Source organism: Mastigoproctus giganteus, chromosome 10, assembly GCF_048544385.1.
Source record: "Mastigoproctus giganteus isolate SK-2022 chromosome 10, ASM4854438v1, whole genome shotgun sequence".
NCBI classification, from domain to species: domain Eukaryota; kingdom Metazoa; phylum Arthropoda; class Arachnida; order Uropygi; family Thelyphonidae; genus Mastigoproctus; species Mastigoproctus giganteus.
The window spans coordinates 109529282-109546934 of NC_143584.1; the positions used below are offsets into that span (position 1 = coordinate 109529282).

Consider the following 17653-nt stretch of genomic DNA (forward strand, 5'->3'; position numbering starts at 1 on the left):
CAAAGGGTTGCTCTTACGAAGAAAGGCTTAAGTTTTGCAAATTACAGTGTCTGGAGACTAGGCACTGGTGAGGTGATCTGATAGAGGTGTATAAAGCCTTGAATGGTCTGAGCATGCTCAATGCCGATGGGATTCTTCCTCTTGCTCAGAATAATCACCTGAGAGGGCATAAATTCAGATTAAGGAAAGGCAGATGTAGGATAGATGTGCGGAAATTTGCCTTTAGCCAGCGGGGAGTTGGTTGGTGGAACAGACTTCCATCCCATTTGTGGAAGTTGATAGCCTAAATAAAATTAAGGCTCAGCTAGACAGGTATTTCGAATGAACAGAGGGGTGAAATGGAAGTTTTTTTTTTTTTGACTGACGCTGCATAAACTTGCTTTCTTCTTGCATCATATACCTCTACTAATGCTAATATGTCGGGGACTTGCTATATTTTTGAATTAACCAGGAAACTTTTTTTTTACCACATATCCCAGAAAATAGTCTATTGTATATATACACACATACACACATACACAGAGAGAGAGAGAGAGAGAGAATCGGATCTAACAGGCAGAAAATTAAGTAGGTATTACGAGGGTGGTTCAACCTCACCTACTTCAGAGTCATGATATTTTGTGTGTAGCATCATACATATCTTTGTACTAAAAGTGTAAAATTTCAGCCCTGTCTCAATTTTTTTTTATCTTACAGAGCTGAACGTGTGACAAAGTAGCATCATAGACAAAGTTGAAGCCAGAGCTGTAATCCGGTATCTGTTCTTGAAGGGGAAATCTCCTAAAGAAATCTACGAGGAGATGACTGCTGTATATAAGGATAAAGCCCCATCCTATGGCATTGTGAAGCACGGGCATGGACAGTTTAGATGTGGTTGGACATCGGTAGAATCTGAGCCCATTCCAGGTTGTCCCCATTCAGCCATTGATGACAGCAAATCAGAAAAGTGGAGTTGTTAATCATGGAAGATTGTCGGGTATCTGTGCATGAATTGTCCCAGGAGGTGAAGATTACTGTGGGCTCTGTTGAAGTAGTCCTTCATGGCCAACTCCATTTATGGAACTTGAGTGCAAGATGGATTCCCTGATTATTGACTGGTTTCCAGAAGGCTGATCGACAACAGATATCACAAAAGTTGTTAGCTCTCTGCCAAAAAAATGAGGATGACTTTTTCTCTCATCTAATCACTCAGAATGAAAGTTGGATATACTATTTCAACCCTGAAAGTAAAAAGCAGTCTAAGGAATGGTGACATGTCTCCCCCCCCCAAGAAGGCAAGGGTCCAAGCGTGAGCAGGAAAGGGCTTGCTAACAGTGTTTTGGGATGAGAAAGGCGTAATAATGACTTGATTACCCGCTGAAACGGCCTCTGTAGCCGAGTGTGAGTGCAGTAGCGCACGCTCTCCGAGTAGACCGGGGTTCAAGCCCCTGACTGCTGAATACGGTCAATTTGCCAACCCGCACCATTTCCCTCAGCATGAATTGTTGAGGAAGCTTCCATCTTGCAGTGGGTTGATAATGGCTGCAGTTTACCTTTTTACTTGCTGAAAGGTAAAACAATTACAGGTGCCTATTATGCCAACTTATAAAATTACGGGAGAAAATCAAAACGTAGATGTGGGAATGCTTCAAGACAATGCCCCAGTTCACACTTCTGAAATTGCAACACAAGTGGCCACTTGTGGATATGAAATACTGCACCATCGGACTTTGTTTCCTTCCCTCAAATCATTTTTTCGTGGGACCCACTTCCCTGACGACGAGACACTCATTTCTGCAACAGAGTCATGGTTCAAAGACCAACCTCACCACTTCTATAAAAACAGTATCCGTAGCCTCATCCATCGATGGGGAAAATGTGTAAATTTGCACGGTGGCTATTTAGAGGACTAAAACCTGTGCCAAGAATCAACAGGCTAGCACCTCTGCAGCTTTGTCAGGGTGATTCTTTACTGAACCACCTTCATAGTATTAGCCATATAGTGCAAGGAAGCACAAGCATTTGCTGCACCACCTAAAAAAAAAAAGGATGGGGGGGAGGAAGAAGAGAAAATAAAATGTATGCACCTCCCTCCTCATGTAAACTATCCAGCTGACCCTTCAATTTCTTCTAACTTTCACCCTCAACTTCCTGTTCCAATAACCAACTTGCTAGCTAAAGCAAACTTCCTCCAATCTAGTCTAAACTTCTTCCCCTGTAATCTGAATTTATGGTCCTTAGTTCTGGAATTCTTTGTAATAATAAAAAATCTGCCTCCATTAATTTTACTAATCTCTCAGATCTTTATAAACCTCAATCCCTCAAAGTAGCCTAATTGGCAAGATCTGTAGTCCACAGAACCAGTCTTTCCTCATACAGTTGTCCTTTTACTAGTCTCACCATGCGAGTTGCTAATCTTTGGATCCTTTCAAGAAGCTCAGTGTCTTTTTTGTGGATGAGGTCTCCACAGCTGGATACAGTATTCCAAATGCAGTCTTACAGTGGGATTATGACTTCCCTATCTCTACAGGATAATGTTTTGATAAATCACTGATAGGACACCATAGGCTTTCCTGGCCATCTGCACTGCTAAGAAACTTCACATCTGCCCATATCCCTTTCTTCCTCTACTTTTTTAAAATTCAACCCCATTGCGTGTATAATTTATTCTGGAGTTGCTATTTCCTATGTGTAAGACCGTGCATTTTGCTGTGTTAAAACAAACTGCCACTTTTCGGACCGTTCTTGAAGCCTATTCAAATCATCCTGAAAGATGATAACATGATCCTGCTCGGCAGTGATCATTAACAACTTTCCCAATCTTTGTACATAATCTTCAAATTTTGGTATCATATGTTCTATCCTTTCGTCGATGTCTTTTATGAAAAGCAGAAACAATGATAGTACAAGAACCAATCCACAGGACATCCCACTTCTGCCATTAACACCAATGTGAGCAATAATCATTAATCAAACTTCTGCCCTCCAACCACCCTGCAATCCCATCTTAGAATCTGTCTAGTATTCCCAAAATGTTCAATAACCTCTCATGAGGGACTGAGTCAAATACTTTGCTAAAATCCAAATCAAGTACAGTCAGTTCTGCTATAATGTGCATTTTGGCAATGCAAATTTGCTCCAATGTGACTGATATATAATGCAATTTTCACATTGGCTCATGCCCTATTTCATCTGCGAGTAACATCAGGTGAATGCAAAACCCAGCACCAAGCTGAACGTAGCAACCTGCGCAGCAATACATACACGTTTATGAAGCTTAAAAACTGTCAAATGTGTGAGAGCTATATTCCCATTTACTGTAGTTGTATTGGTCAGAGACACTGTTGTCATTCGCTGTATGCACAAGATATTGTAGGCCGACTCAATGTTGTCAAGAGCTCACATTTTTCAGTTCAAACAGAAAATTCACGCTGAGTGATAGATGAGCAAAGGAGAACATTGCTGGAGGTCACTACCATTAAACAATAAAAACAATTTGCAGATCCCAGTTTATTGGGCTTTTCTGTTAGTGCAATCTAATTATAAATAGGTAGTAAACTATCTAATTGCATTTGCAATAATACCAATAGCTGAAATTCTGTGGGTTTTTATTATTATGGTGAAATGCGTTTCCTCTTCCAAAAACTCTTCAATCATATAAAAAACAAATCTTTAGAATCTTCTGTTTATTCCTATTTTTAATGCACGAAATTGTTACTGAGTATATCACTTGCAATTCGTGCACACTTTGTCATTATTGATTGCTTATCTTTTTTACTGTTTTTAAATTTTATAATAAAAAAAAAAAAAAATTTGTCAGTGAACAGAAATTATTTACTGTAATATTTATTTATTTATTAGAAATTTAAGATGTTTAAACCAGTGTTAGCAATTTTATCGGGTTCCTAACTTTTTTTTTTTTTTTTTTAAGAGTGCTCTGCCCCTATCCCCATAAGCCCTGTTGTTTTTAATGTGCGAAATGCCATAATGCAGAGATTTTTATAAACACATGTACCACATTATAGCAGAACTGACTATGTCGAAATTGTTACCTACATGCAGTTCATGAATAACTGTGTCAAATTAGCTTACTAGGTTAATTAAACATAATTTTCCTTAACAAAACCATGTTGTGACACTTCAGAATGCCATTTCTTTCTAAATGTTCCTGGATTGCATTTAATCTGAAGTTTTTCTCTACTACTGAAGTCAGGCTAATCAGTCTGCAGTTAAGCTCTCTCGCTCTCCTCCTTTGTTAGGGAAGATCTGTTATTTTGCAAACCTATTGATAGAGAAATCAGCGTCAGAGAAATTTTCAATACAATTGACAGACTTCTTAATGAAAATTATATAATGTGGAAGAATTGATTGTATTGGACTCAGCAGTGATGAAGTTGAATAGATGTCAGGATATTATGCTACAAGACCTACTTAAAAATGTGGCCCCTTGTGTAACTTGGGTGCATTGCATGCTACACAGACAAATCACTTGTATCAAGAAATAAGAGTGAAGAGCTACATACAGTTTTTCAAGTTGTTAAAAGAATAATTGACCTGATAAAAAAAAAAAGTCCATTAAAAGGAATAGCACTCTGCAAAACTGGCATAGGGTACTTCTATATTATTACAAAACATGCTGGCTTTTTTGTGCCAAAGAACTTCAGTGAGTATTTGAACTAAAAATTTCCATTTTTCTTACTCATAATGATGATGCAAATTCATTCACTCAATGACGATGCAAATTCATTTTATAACAAATTTTTTCATGAAGTTCACATATCTGGTGGATATTTTGAAAAATTGGATACTTTTAATAAATGAATGTAAGGTCTTCAGATTCATACTCTGAATAATAAATTTACAAAAGAATAGTTTGATGTTTCTCAGTTTACGAAATATAAGAAAGTAAATACTTGCTTATTGGGCACTCACAGTCTACAGAAGCAATTCTCATTTTATTTTAAGATCTAGATATTTCTATATATGAATGAATAAGGAACCCACCAGTTATAAACAAATTCAATACATGTGATATCTATGTCTTTGATGTCTTACTCCATCTGAACAAGAATAGTTAATAACTGTCTTGTGATAATACATTGTCTGGTTTATTTAAAAAAGTGAGAGGTTTTACTATTATTCATGACATCTTATTTGCAGAAAACAAGGTTTTCTGCTGTAGCGCTTATAAAAGAAACTTTCGATCTCAATTAGTCGTTGAAAAAGAATTACAAGCACCAATGAATAACACATTTTGAAAAATTCTTTGCCAAAAAAACAAGCACCAACTTATTACATTTATAAGTTATAAATATGAAAATTAATAAATACAGGCAGTTCTCGCTTTAAGGGTTTTTTTTTCCCCCAAGTATCAACAAAATCGAAAATATCAACATTAATTGTAAAAATGAATGTTAAACAGTCATAAATACCGCATTCCAAACCACATCCGTACCCTGCTTTACCATATTAATCAGTTCCAGAGACACCATCGTATCATTAAAATATTGTACTGTGAACCCAATTGTACTTTTTACTCCACACATTGTTTTCGGTAATTCGTTTCAAAATCTCAGAAGTTGAAATTTTCGCTGTATAACTAAGCTATTTATCTCTCTAAAATGTCATTTTTAAGGTCACGTTGTTACCAATTCAAATCATTAAAATGTACTACACTTTCATCGTTATCATATGTTCCCATTCTAAGAATCAATTTTAAACGCCTTTGTGATATTTTTTTAAAGCACATTTCTGGAGGGCATGACCATAAAACAAAAACAATTTGCACTTTACGGTTTATTGGGCTTTTCTGTTACTGCAAGCAATTAATGGGCAGTAAACTCAACCTTCTTGCATTTGCGAAAATACCGGTAACTGGAATTGTGTGGTTTTTTTTTTACGTTATTATGGTGAAATGTGTTTCCCCTTTACTGAAATCTTCAAATCGTATAAAAAACATAAATAAATTTTCTCTTCATTCCTTTTTTTTTTTTAAAGTTTCGTAAACTTTTTACTCCACACGAATCATGTAATTTGCAATTTGTGTGTGCCGTTAAAAAATGATTATGAATGCAATCGTGAAATTTATAATTAAAAAGAAAAGATTATCTTAGAAACAACCGCCTCTTGAAACATTGCTGAAGAAGATGACTCTTTGTGCAACAAACCAACGAGTGTGCATTTAGTTGATGATGGTGAAGAATAAACATTCTTTAACATTTGTAAGTCGTAAATAATTTCTTTATTATTATAATTTTCTTGATTTTACAGGCTATGTTTTAATTTCTTTTGATAAATCAATCATTGTTTAAACAAACTAATTAGCTAACTAATTTCATTGTTGAGAATGTAACCCCTATTTTAATCTTATGTCTAAGGGAAATAAATTCCCGATTTACGAGCACGCGATAGGAACGAATTAACTCTTAAAGTTGAGAACTACCTGTATACTAATTAGGTATACTTGTTCTAAAACAAGATGGCATTTAGTATTTAAATACTAACTTCTACTGGCCACAAACTGCCTGCTTGCATCATCTTTCAGCTGTGTTGGTGTTCAAGTTTCATTCTTTTTTACTTCCTTGCTATTTATTCCACATCAATATGAAAATTATAGAGAATGTTAACAATAAATAAATATCTGTGTATGTTACATTATTTGTTATTGTGTTTAAGATTTATGTGCTGTTATAAATTTTGTAATAAATTAATTTTATTTGAAAAAAATGAGCTAAGAATTATTTTCATAGATTGTTTCAAGAAAAATGTGAGGGATGTGGCATTTCTTTATTTGGAAAAAAAAAAAAAAAAAAGGGAAGCATCACTACGTTTGTAAAACATCACATTCAGCTTTCTGGCGCTCACTTTGTAATTACAGTACTGTCGAAATAGCGGCACCCTAAATAATGGCACACTGAGATCGGATGTTTACATACATCAAAAATTTTTCTGGCAGTACCAAAAAAAAAAAAAAAGGAAACAAGTCACGTGATTGCTGTATTTGTTTACGTTTGCCATTTTGAAAGTGAATTCTGTACTGATAGCATCGATTATACCTGTTTTAAGTTTATTTTAAATTAAAAACACCTCACTATAACTCCTAAAGTTAATAAACCTCATAAGAGAAGAACAACATTAAAGCTTAGTGACAAACTTGATATAATCCAAACTATTACATTACAGTCACTCAGAAAGTTAATTCATCTACTTGTGTATTGGCTGTAAATTGCAGGTGTTCTCTGGTCAAATGGCTTGTTTTGCTGGAAGAAAACCCCCAGTTGCCAGGGTCAAAAACCTTGCTATCTACGCCCGAGACTGACTAACTCAGCCACAGAGTGAGGGGGGGGAAGGCCATTAAAGTTCCTAGTGTCATATGGGATTTGAACCTGGGCCTTTTCCACCTAGTGTGGGGAGGACAATGATGATACCACTGTGGGGTAACTGCACAGACTAAACTTAGTATAATAAAGAAAATAGAATGGGGCAAAAGCAGAAAAGGGTATTAATGGCAGAATGTAACATTGAATCATCAACATGATTATGTTTTTTATGTGCATGTAATAAAATGCACAGTATACTCACACCTTTCACAGTTTTTAGAGATTTGTTGGATAGTTCTAACACTATAGTATGGTAAATTATTTATATCTGCAGAGTTTATATTTATAGAACAAGTTGAATGCAATTTTTAAATTAGCATTAGTTGAGGCATATGATGCAAGAAAGCAAGCTTATACAGCATCAGCAAAAAAAACCTTTTCTCATTTCACCCATCCAGTCATTGACATTGCAATCATGATAAAATGCTATAATTTATATAAATTGTGACACTTATATTTTTGACTTTTTTTTTTAACAGACTTAACTGTGACATTATAGAATAGTCTTTGCTATTACTGAGTCACTATAGAAGCTAAGAGCTAGTGAGGTACTGAAGGCACAAAAAAAAATGCCATCTACAGGACACTGTTTTACAGAAACAAGGCACATATAGGAGCTGAAAATACTTCAGGCACAGTGCATTGTGTACCAAGTACACAAAAAACTGCTCTCACAAAACCAAATGAGTAATGTATATTGTTATTATTTCTCTGAATGAATTTGAATCAAGATAGCAGTCTGTCAATAGGAGTTATCCCTTATAACTTACTGAACATAAGTGCAATGCAGAATAAACAACTTTCCACCAACCTATGGTTGGTAAATGCATTATAGAATAATATAAACAAAAAATAAAATAAAATAAAAATGTTCAGCAGCATTGGTTTGAAAATTTGTATATTTCTTTAAGTACAGGGGAAAGAACCATTGTAGTGCAAGTTTTGTACAATGTAGTTATCTCAATAATTCTTGTAAATAATACACCATCATTTAGGGATTCACATATAAATAGTGCTGAAACATAGCACTGTTTGTGTGAATTTGTACAGTACAATATTCCCATCCTCCTGTATATGAGGGGTGATGGAAGGATGGTCAGAAAGTGGCATTCTGTTTTAATGCAGCAAAATGCAAGGGTTTGGGGAATGGCAACCTGAACATAACTTCAGAGTTGAATTAAAAACTGTACAGAAAGAATGCATTTTGGAGTTATGATAGGTAATTAAGTTCTTTGAGCAGTGTATGCAGGTGACAAGGATAGCCCATCGCTCTTTGAGGAGGATGGATTAAAATTAAGCTGGAAAGCAGATGTCCCAAATTTTCAATTAATTAGGTTTTTGTGCATGAGGTGTGATAAAAAAAAAACCCTTTTTGATCACGCCTCATACAGGAAATCCCAGACTATATTTTAAAAAATACAAATAAGAAGGGACTGGGTATTCCATGATCTTACCCCATCCCCAAAAAATTGAAACTTGATACAGTGAGTTCATATCCAGTCCTAAAATTCATTTGATCATAAGGTTCACTTACCATGAGGATAAGCCAAAGAGGAAGCACATGTCTTTGAAATTGCTCCAGCAAACATAAACTCCACAAAATCTTTTATTGACTTGTGCTGTGAATCATAAATGTACCTCTCCCGCCTTTCTCTTAACTTAGCTTTGATAAACTCATAAATAACAAAATGAATGATAGTCTCTGTGATGCCAAAATAAGATGCTGTCAGTCCTTTATAGAATCCTTTGATTCCACAAGTGCTATAGATATCCTTTATACACTGTATAGTACTTACAGTGCCATATTTCCTGAAAGAGATAATAGAAGTTAATAGCTATTTCATTATTATATTGCTTAATAGGCATCCAGAATTCTTTATACGTATAAACATGCAAATTTGGTTAAAATAAAATATAGTATCACTGTTTGTGGTCACAAGTAATTTAACTGATGGTTGCCAATTAGTACCCCTGTATTTATTCAATTAGTATAGAATCTTTTAGTTGGGTATCCCCACTTGAAAAGGTACTTTACGCTTGTTAAACTTAAAATTTAAAGATGTAAAAGCAATCTTATATTATACAGTATAATCTTATCACCATTATCCCCTTGAGAACATGAATTACACTGAACAACAAATTTTGGGTTATATCTAGTTACGGGCATGAAAGTAAGTTTACGTTATAGATTTTGGGGTGTTGATTTTTTAAGGAGTCCTTATGTGCTGTAATGTAATAACTAAATCTTATGTATAGCTTAGCTTAATTTTCAGCACTCACCTCATAGTAATCCACTTAGCTGGTGGAGAGTTTTACCACATACATAGTGGTTATAGGATTCTAATAACTTACAGGGATTATGGGTTTAAAACTAAGTTATGGGCTATAAAAAATTTTTAAGAAAGGAAAGTGAACCTTCCATTCTATGGTTGCCTAATTAAATTAAATTAAATTAAATTAAATTAAGAAAAAATAGAAGCTAATAGTTGCGCACGAGCGACTTTCGAGATTCCTCGTCTTCGGTTAGCTGTAGTGTGTGTGGGGGGGGGGAGAGATTTTCCTTTCTTAAAAAAAAAAATTTTTTTTTATAGCCCATAAAAAAGCCCATTTTTTTTTTATAGCCCTCTTCCGCACGCCCATCATTTCCACAATTTCTCCAATGCATTCAGATCTGCACGATAGGAAACTCCATTTCACAAAACTATTAGTTAAATACTTTTTCGACAAACTCCACATCATATTCTTAAAGAAATGTCTCACGTATGACATAATCCCCAATTTCGCTCGTATCTGCACCAAAAACACTGTTAAAAAATACTCTTTTATCATACACCAAGCCTCTATTGCCATAATTAAAGCCGAATTACGGAAAAGATACAGAGAAAAATATCTCCTTTTAGATCAAATACATACCCTTAAATTCAAACTTAAAAGAGAACTAACCCCCACAACTTGGTACAATTACGTACAACAGAACAACGCACAAATTCAAGCAACTTTAAATCAGATTACCCAAAAGCACTCCAAGAAATGGGATACACTCACTAGGAGACACAAAAAAACCTCCACAAACTCAGTTGTTAACATCTCTACACAAACATTTTCCCCTAACGAACTTGCCAGTCTAGAATACGGATTCAATTTCGCCATTAACAGCAACAACTACCAAGTTAAAGACACCATGATAGAAATACAAACCAAACTTGATAACCACCCAGATAAATATCAAATCATACATGAAACTAACGCTGTTTTTAACTCCCAATTAACTAGTAAACCTAACATTTCCCAACAACAATTAACCCATATACGAGACTTTATGAAAACCCTGAACATTATAACACAAAAGGCAGACAAAGGGGATACCATAGCAATCATGGACAAAAACACATATATAAAGAAAATATTACACATCTTATCAGATTCAACAACATACAGAGCTTGCAACACGTTTAACATCAACAAGCTTAAAAATAAACTTGATGGGATCCTAAGAAGACTCAGAGCCAACAAACAAATTAATTTACATACCCTCCAGCAAATAGGCATATGCAGTAACATTCTCCCACACATTTTTGGAATAGTCAAACTCCATAAACAAGATTATCCTTTAAGGCCCATCGTTTCCTATAAACAGTCCGCCTATGCTAACTTATCCACATTCCTCATCAAAATTATTTCACCTTTAATGAGATTTTCTCGGTTCAGGGTCTACAATACTAAACAAGCACACAAATATATAACTTCCATAACCATATCTGAAAACGATATTCTCGCGTCCTTCGACGTCGTCTCCCTATACACAAACGTGCACATCGAATCCATGCTACTGGCCCTTAAAGAACTATTAATTAAAGACGACACATTAACAAAATGTACCGACTTAAACATTAATGACATTTTAGAACTCACATCACTGTTACTTGACACCAAACAATTTAAATTCCAAATTAACATCTACGAACAAGTTTTCAGCCTTCCCATGGCCTCTGTATCTCTGCCCCTTTATCCGAGATCTACCTCGCATCTATCGAAGAAAAAATTCTCCAACCCTTTCCCCTAGGAATTAAACTATACATGAGGTATGCAGATGACGTCCTCTTAATAGGCAACAGAACCACCATCGATACTTTACTGAACACCTTTAACACAACACATGAGACTCAAATTTACCCTCGAAGTAGAAACCGATAATAAAATTAATTTTCTAAACCTCACTGTATACAAAATAAGCACATCTTTAGGTACCAAAATATACAGAAAAAACATACATACAGGTAAATTCTTACATTACCACTCACACCACTCTCTATACATCAAAAAACGCAGTTCTATACAACCAGATATACAATTCTGTAAAATATAGCCACACACAAACAGACCTATCTGTAAAAATTGCAATACCTCATCAAAAAATTCGACAGAAAATACCCATCGCAACTAATAAAAGAAACCATCACCAAAGTTCATAATAACACTAATAACCCAAACAAAATTATTAACCACGTGAACAAGAATAAGATACATAAACCTCTTATCACGCTCCCATATCATTAACAATATGCTAAAAGACTTCAACAGATTTTTAAAAATACAGATATCAAATTGATATTCACATCTTATAACAAATTAAGTTCCAAATTCAATTCATACAAAACACACGAGTACGAGACACAAGATTACAACAACATTATATATTTGATCAGATGCCAATCAGATTGCCAAGCATGTTACATAGGCAGTACAACAGCAAAATTCGGGACATCAAAAATTTCCAACACGCGTGCATACTACCACTTTAATAGCTTCAAAACTAATTCAGCAAGTACAGAACTAACACAACACGTCCAATCTCAAAATCACAACCCACTCATCGATTCAGCCATCACAGTAGTTAAATTAAATTCTAGCTACAAAATCCTTGAAAACGAAGCCCTCGTCATCGAATGGTTTAAGCAGCATATCACTCAATGTGTTAAACAAAAAGATTCCCGCCAATTTCTCCCCCATTTGGAATTTAGCACGTATTAAGTTTCCATGTGCACTGAAATGCATTTCGGGAACCCCAACCTGTATATAACACAAGCGCGCTCCCCCCCCACTATAGCTAACTGAAGACGAGGAATCTCGAAAGTCACTCGTGCGTGACTATTAGTTTCTATTTTTTCTTAATTTAATTTAATTTAATTAGGCAACCATAGAATGGAAGGTGCACTTTCCTTTCTTAAAAATTTTTTTATAGCCCATAACTTAGTTTTAAACCTATAATCCCTGTAAGTTATTAGAATCCTATAGCCACTATGTATGTGGTAAAACTCTCCACCAGCTAAGCGGATTACTATGAGGCGAGTGCTGAAAATTAAGCTAAGCTATACATACGATCTAGATTTTGGGGTGCTAAACATGGAAATAGTGCTTAAAATGGAAGATTGGCTCTTGATTTGAAAAGAGTTTTTTATATTTATAAAAGGTATTTTTTATTTTAGCATTAATGCATCTTCAATGACATGTTGCACCCCAGTTTTTCAGAAGAAGTAAAGTGTGTTTAGGGTCAAACAGCACCCGGGGTTTCTCCCCCATCTCCACATCGTATACACTGTCGCGTGTTACAGTACACTGTAAATGCCAGATTTAAAAGTGTATGGATATTAAGTGTAGTATCGTGTACTGTTGTTCATCTAGCCATTTAGCCGTTGGACCCCTATTGGTGCCCACTGTTGCCCACACGTGGCCCTGTGGAGGCAGACCAGGTACACCAGTATTTTAAATGGTACACTGCCAGGCCCTGACACCCGATTTCAGTGGCTAGGGCCTATGTTAAAAAAAAAGGGGGGGAGGGGGAGTCAGAAATATGAGGACAATAGAGAAGGCATCTCCAGAAGTAGTGTGGGGCAGCCCATGTCCCAAGGGGAGGAGATGGGCAGGCCGTCTTCTCCCCCAGTGCCAGGGAAAAGGAGTGAAAGTGAGTCAGGCAAGGGTCCCGGCTCAGATTGTCAAGAAGCATATAGCAGCTGAGCGGCAGAAGTCATCACAGGGTGGTGTCCCATCCAGAATCATGAATAGTCTTTCATGGGATTATGTCCCATCCACGACTGATGTATAATCATTCAAGGGATGTCCCATCCAAGGCTTATGTATATGCATGGAGTAGACTCCTGTCCATGATGGTCCTTGGGATTGTTTCCATTGAGGTGTGAGATCGGGTTTCGACTTGCTGTGTGCTGGTGGTTTGCCAGAGTCCAGTGGTTCAGTCAGTAATGCAGGATGCACAATTGATTGATTATTGTTACAGTTGTGGGTATGTCCATCTTCTTGTGAAGAAGAGGTTTCAGAAGAAGTAATGAAATCTTCCACAAGCTTCCTGTAGTTGCCAGCTTTAGCATTTCCTAGAAAACCAGTTGAAACATTTTCAAAGGCTTTCCATGCTGATTTCTCTATTGCTAAGGACACATTTGAACTGTTCGTCTTTGAAAGGTTGCCTTATTTGTGGACTAAAAGCTCCTGCCTTCTCTATACTAAGTGTTGGAAATTTCTCTTGCAAGTATGTGAATGCAGGACTGTTCACTTCCAAAGCCTTCACAAAATTTTTCATGAGCCCCAGTTTGATGTGCAGTGGTGGAAGCAAAATTTTATTTGGTTCTACCAGAGGTTCAAATGCTATATTTTTCATTCCAGGTGTTAATGATTTTCATAGAGGCTAACTCCTCTTCTCGTAGTGCATATCCTTGGCACAACTATCCCACTCACAGAGAAAGCAACGATACTCAGTGTAACCCTTTTGTAGTCCTAATAAAATAGCGATTACCTTTAAATCACCACACATCTAAAGTATGCCACTCATACTTCTGATTATGCATGCCTAAGAGGATGTTCTCCCCATTTGCATGTTTCTTTTTTATGGACGGCATACGCAAAAGGTATTGAAGATAGAATATTTCCATTATGTAATAATACAGCCTTAAGGTTAACCTTAGAAGCTTCTATAAATAGTCTAGATTCTTTGGGAACGTGCTTCATGTTCATTGCAGCCATTATTTCATCAACATCCTTACAAACAGCAACTTCACCTTCTGTTTGATAGAATTTATCATAGTCTTTATTTCAAGTATGAAATGTCACTTTCACAGAATTATCTGGAAGATTCCACTGTTGTAACCTCAAGACCAAAAGTTCTGCCTTATTCTGTGGCAGTCATTAAGATGCGGTCATTAAATAACCGCATCAGGTCATTTAATGACCTGATGCAGTTATTAAGCTCACTTTCTGTGATCTTATGTGGTTCAGAAGGATAAAGGTTTCGACAAAATGATGGTTACCTTGACATAGATGGCTGCTATACTTCTTGTTGCTGTACAACATATATATCAAGTTGATGTTCATCAGTGTCTTCATCAGAGTGTACAGAAAAACAGTTGGGTGATTCAGGAATAGGTAGTACCTAACCGTGAGGCTTGGCATGAATTGCAGATGGTATATATTTGGGTATGTCACTGTTCACTTTTCCTTCATTGTTATCCATTTTCTAATAGGAGGCACCATACAGAAGTAACATCTGCGACATGATTTGTTGGCTCCCTCCACATCATGGGCACTGGAAAAGGCATAAAACATCCCTTTCGATTTACCTCCAAATGACAGAAAGGACAGACTTCAAGACCACCACCACCACCACCACCACATCTCTATAACAAGAGCAGACTTGGCCCATTTGGCATTACCTGCACTTTTGCAGGAGGGACACGAAATCATGCCAATGATGCTAAAATCATAGGCTTCACGTAATTTCAAGATCGACCATTGGTTGGAATCGGCACACATCAGCGCCGCTGAAACTACAATCAACAGAGACCACATGCTTCTCATCTTTGAGCCTTTCCTACTTCACAAGGTTGGCAGTCACCATTCACCTACCCAACCCTCTCCTCTGTGACTTCACAGGTTTATGTACTCTAAGGTCAACCATGCATGTAAAACCATCACTTTCCAGTGCTCAGCCAGTTGATAAAGGCTACATACAGTAGCCAAAACCTACAATTTTTGTGTTCTGTTTGTGCTAAATTAATGTGTTATCTTGAATGTCTGTGCTAGTGTCAGTTTATTTGTTGTTTTACTGCGTACTCTCTCATTAAACATTTAAATCTTTTCACTTGGTCAGCGCATGCAAGAAACTATATGTACCCAACCTCATAGGGTTCTTCAGTCAAAATTTACGTTGTTTAGGTTTTGCTACATTTAGTCACCATTTGGAAAAAAATGTTGCTAATTGAGGTTAGCTGTTCTCTGATTACAGAGCCAAATAATTTCACAACTAGCCACAATGCCTTCAAGTTTTTCATGAATAGCAAATTCACAATTACTTTACTTGGTTAAAAATTACATTAGTAACTTTAGGTCAACTTGTGAATAAACATAGTCATTTGTAAAGACTGCAAGCCCAAATTCTATCATGTCAGTGGAGGGACAAAAGGGTCTCAAGACAGATAAACATAATGCAGAGTAGCATTATTTTCTCAAACTAAAATATAGGAATTATTAAACATCTGCAAAAAAAAATTATTATTACTAATTTTGATTACTAGAATCAATGTGAAGCAGCTAGTTATTAAAATAAGTATGTACCAAATGAAATCTGGAGGGAACTACATACATACAAATATATATTTTTTCCTTCACTCATTTGGCAATCTCTTTGTGACATAAAACTAACATTATATACTATGCATTAACTAACCTTTGGTCTAGCTGCAGCCTCGTCTTTATAAACCAGATGGGATTTGTAAATGTGCAGGATGTGAAACCTGTAAATGTGATAATGATTTTTATTCAAAAATTCTAACATATGTTAGAATTATTAAAAATATAACAAATATAGTTATCACTGCAACTTATTATATTTTATCATTCTAGTATCCATGATGCAAATAAAACAAATTAATAAATAATGGAGTCTCCATCACAGAAAAAAAATGACTGAACAGATAACAGGGATATAGGATATTTCTTAAGTCTACCACAAGCTTTGATACCATATTCTGTGGCTCAAAACTTAAAAACAAATGTTCACTCTTTTCAAAGAGCACTACAATACGTTGAATTTCAATTTTTGCTTTATCGAATTATACTTGCTGCATACAAAACTCTTTTCCAGTATTCTAAGTTATTAAAATATTTTTAAAGCAAATTTGATTCCACTATGGAATGTTTTTTCGGGTTAATGTGTGGCTAAGGAGATTTAATTACCGTCTTTTCGACAATACAACTGCTCTGTAAACATCTGATGTGGAATCATAGCCTTAGCCTCGCTGGCCCAAAGAAACATTCCATTGTGGAACCAAAAATTAGCTTTAAAATATTTTAACAACTGGAGTACTGGGTAGATGGTTTTGCACCTTGCAAATATAATTCATTATATTTGCAAGGTACAAATTCCTTTAAATATAAATAAATCAATATTGGTATCAACAGTCCAAAATATGCACTTATAAGTGTATTATGTCTGTAGATGTTTGTGTTGTTAAGGCTGGAAAAGCTTGCACCAGGGGGGGGGGTGCACATTTTCCACCCTTGATCTAATGCTAATTAGAGCTTTGAATGAAGAAGACTTCAAAAATTCCTCCAGGTCACTGACAGGAATCGAATCAACTAACTAAATTTTTGGACTTGCTTTTATAGGAATTTTAAGCCACAGAACACTTTCAGGGTTTGTTTGCAGACCAACAAAACCTTTTTAATAACAGATTAGAGTAATACCTATGAGGTGCAACTATTAAGTAATAAGACTGACACGTTAGCATGATTCCACTTGAAGCAGCAATGATGAATAGAAGTGCATGTTGCTTAATACTGGCATAAATGACATTATTTAGGGAAAAAAAATTAATATAAAATTTGGTGTGAGATTCAACAGATCTGCAAATGAGATGATGTAAGAAGTATAAAAGGTAGGGTACTACACTGCATGAATTTATAAATAAAACAATTTATCGAATGGCAGTGCCACTCTTTGAAATACAAGCCAAATAAAACAACTATAAACATTCAATAGAATACTGAAACAGTAATTAAAAGGTAAGAAAACAGGGAGTGGGGACCTCTATACTTAGATTATAACCTCCAAAAACTGTGCCAAAGACTAATACTTTGGCCATGTGGTAATCTCTCCACTCCCCCACCACTTTCTTATTTTAATTTATTATTCTACTGATGTATATGCTGTTTTAATCAACCTGAATTTCTAAGAGCAAGTGGCTCTGTTCAATAAATTATTTTTATTTCTAAATTCACACAGGTAGTAT

General features: G+C 35.7%; 1 protein-coding gene across 1 annotated transcript in view; it reads right to left on the bottom strand.

Annotated features, from left to right (window-relative positions):
* Positions 1-17653, bottom strand: part of LOC150079216 (solute carrier family 25 member 36-like) — a 98562-nt gene that overhangs the window by 4848 nt on the left and 76061 nt on the right. Inside the window, exons 5-6 of the mRNA XM_090384123.1 lie at positions 16090-16156; positions 8893-9167 (exon numbers count right to left, since the gene is read on the bottom strand). Of these exons, the coding sequence (XP_090240249.1) occupies positions 8893-9167; positions 16090-16156 (342 nt within the window). The remainder of the gene's footprint in view (positions 1-8892; positions 9168-16089; positions 16157-17653) is intronic.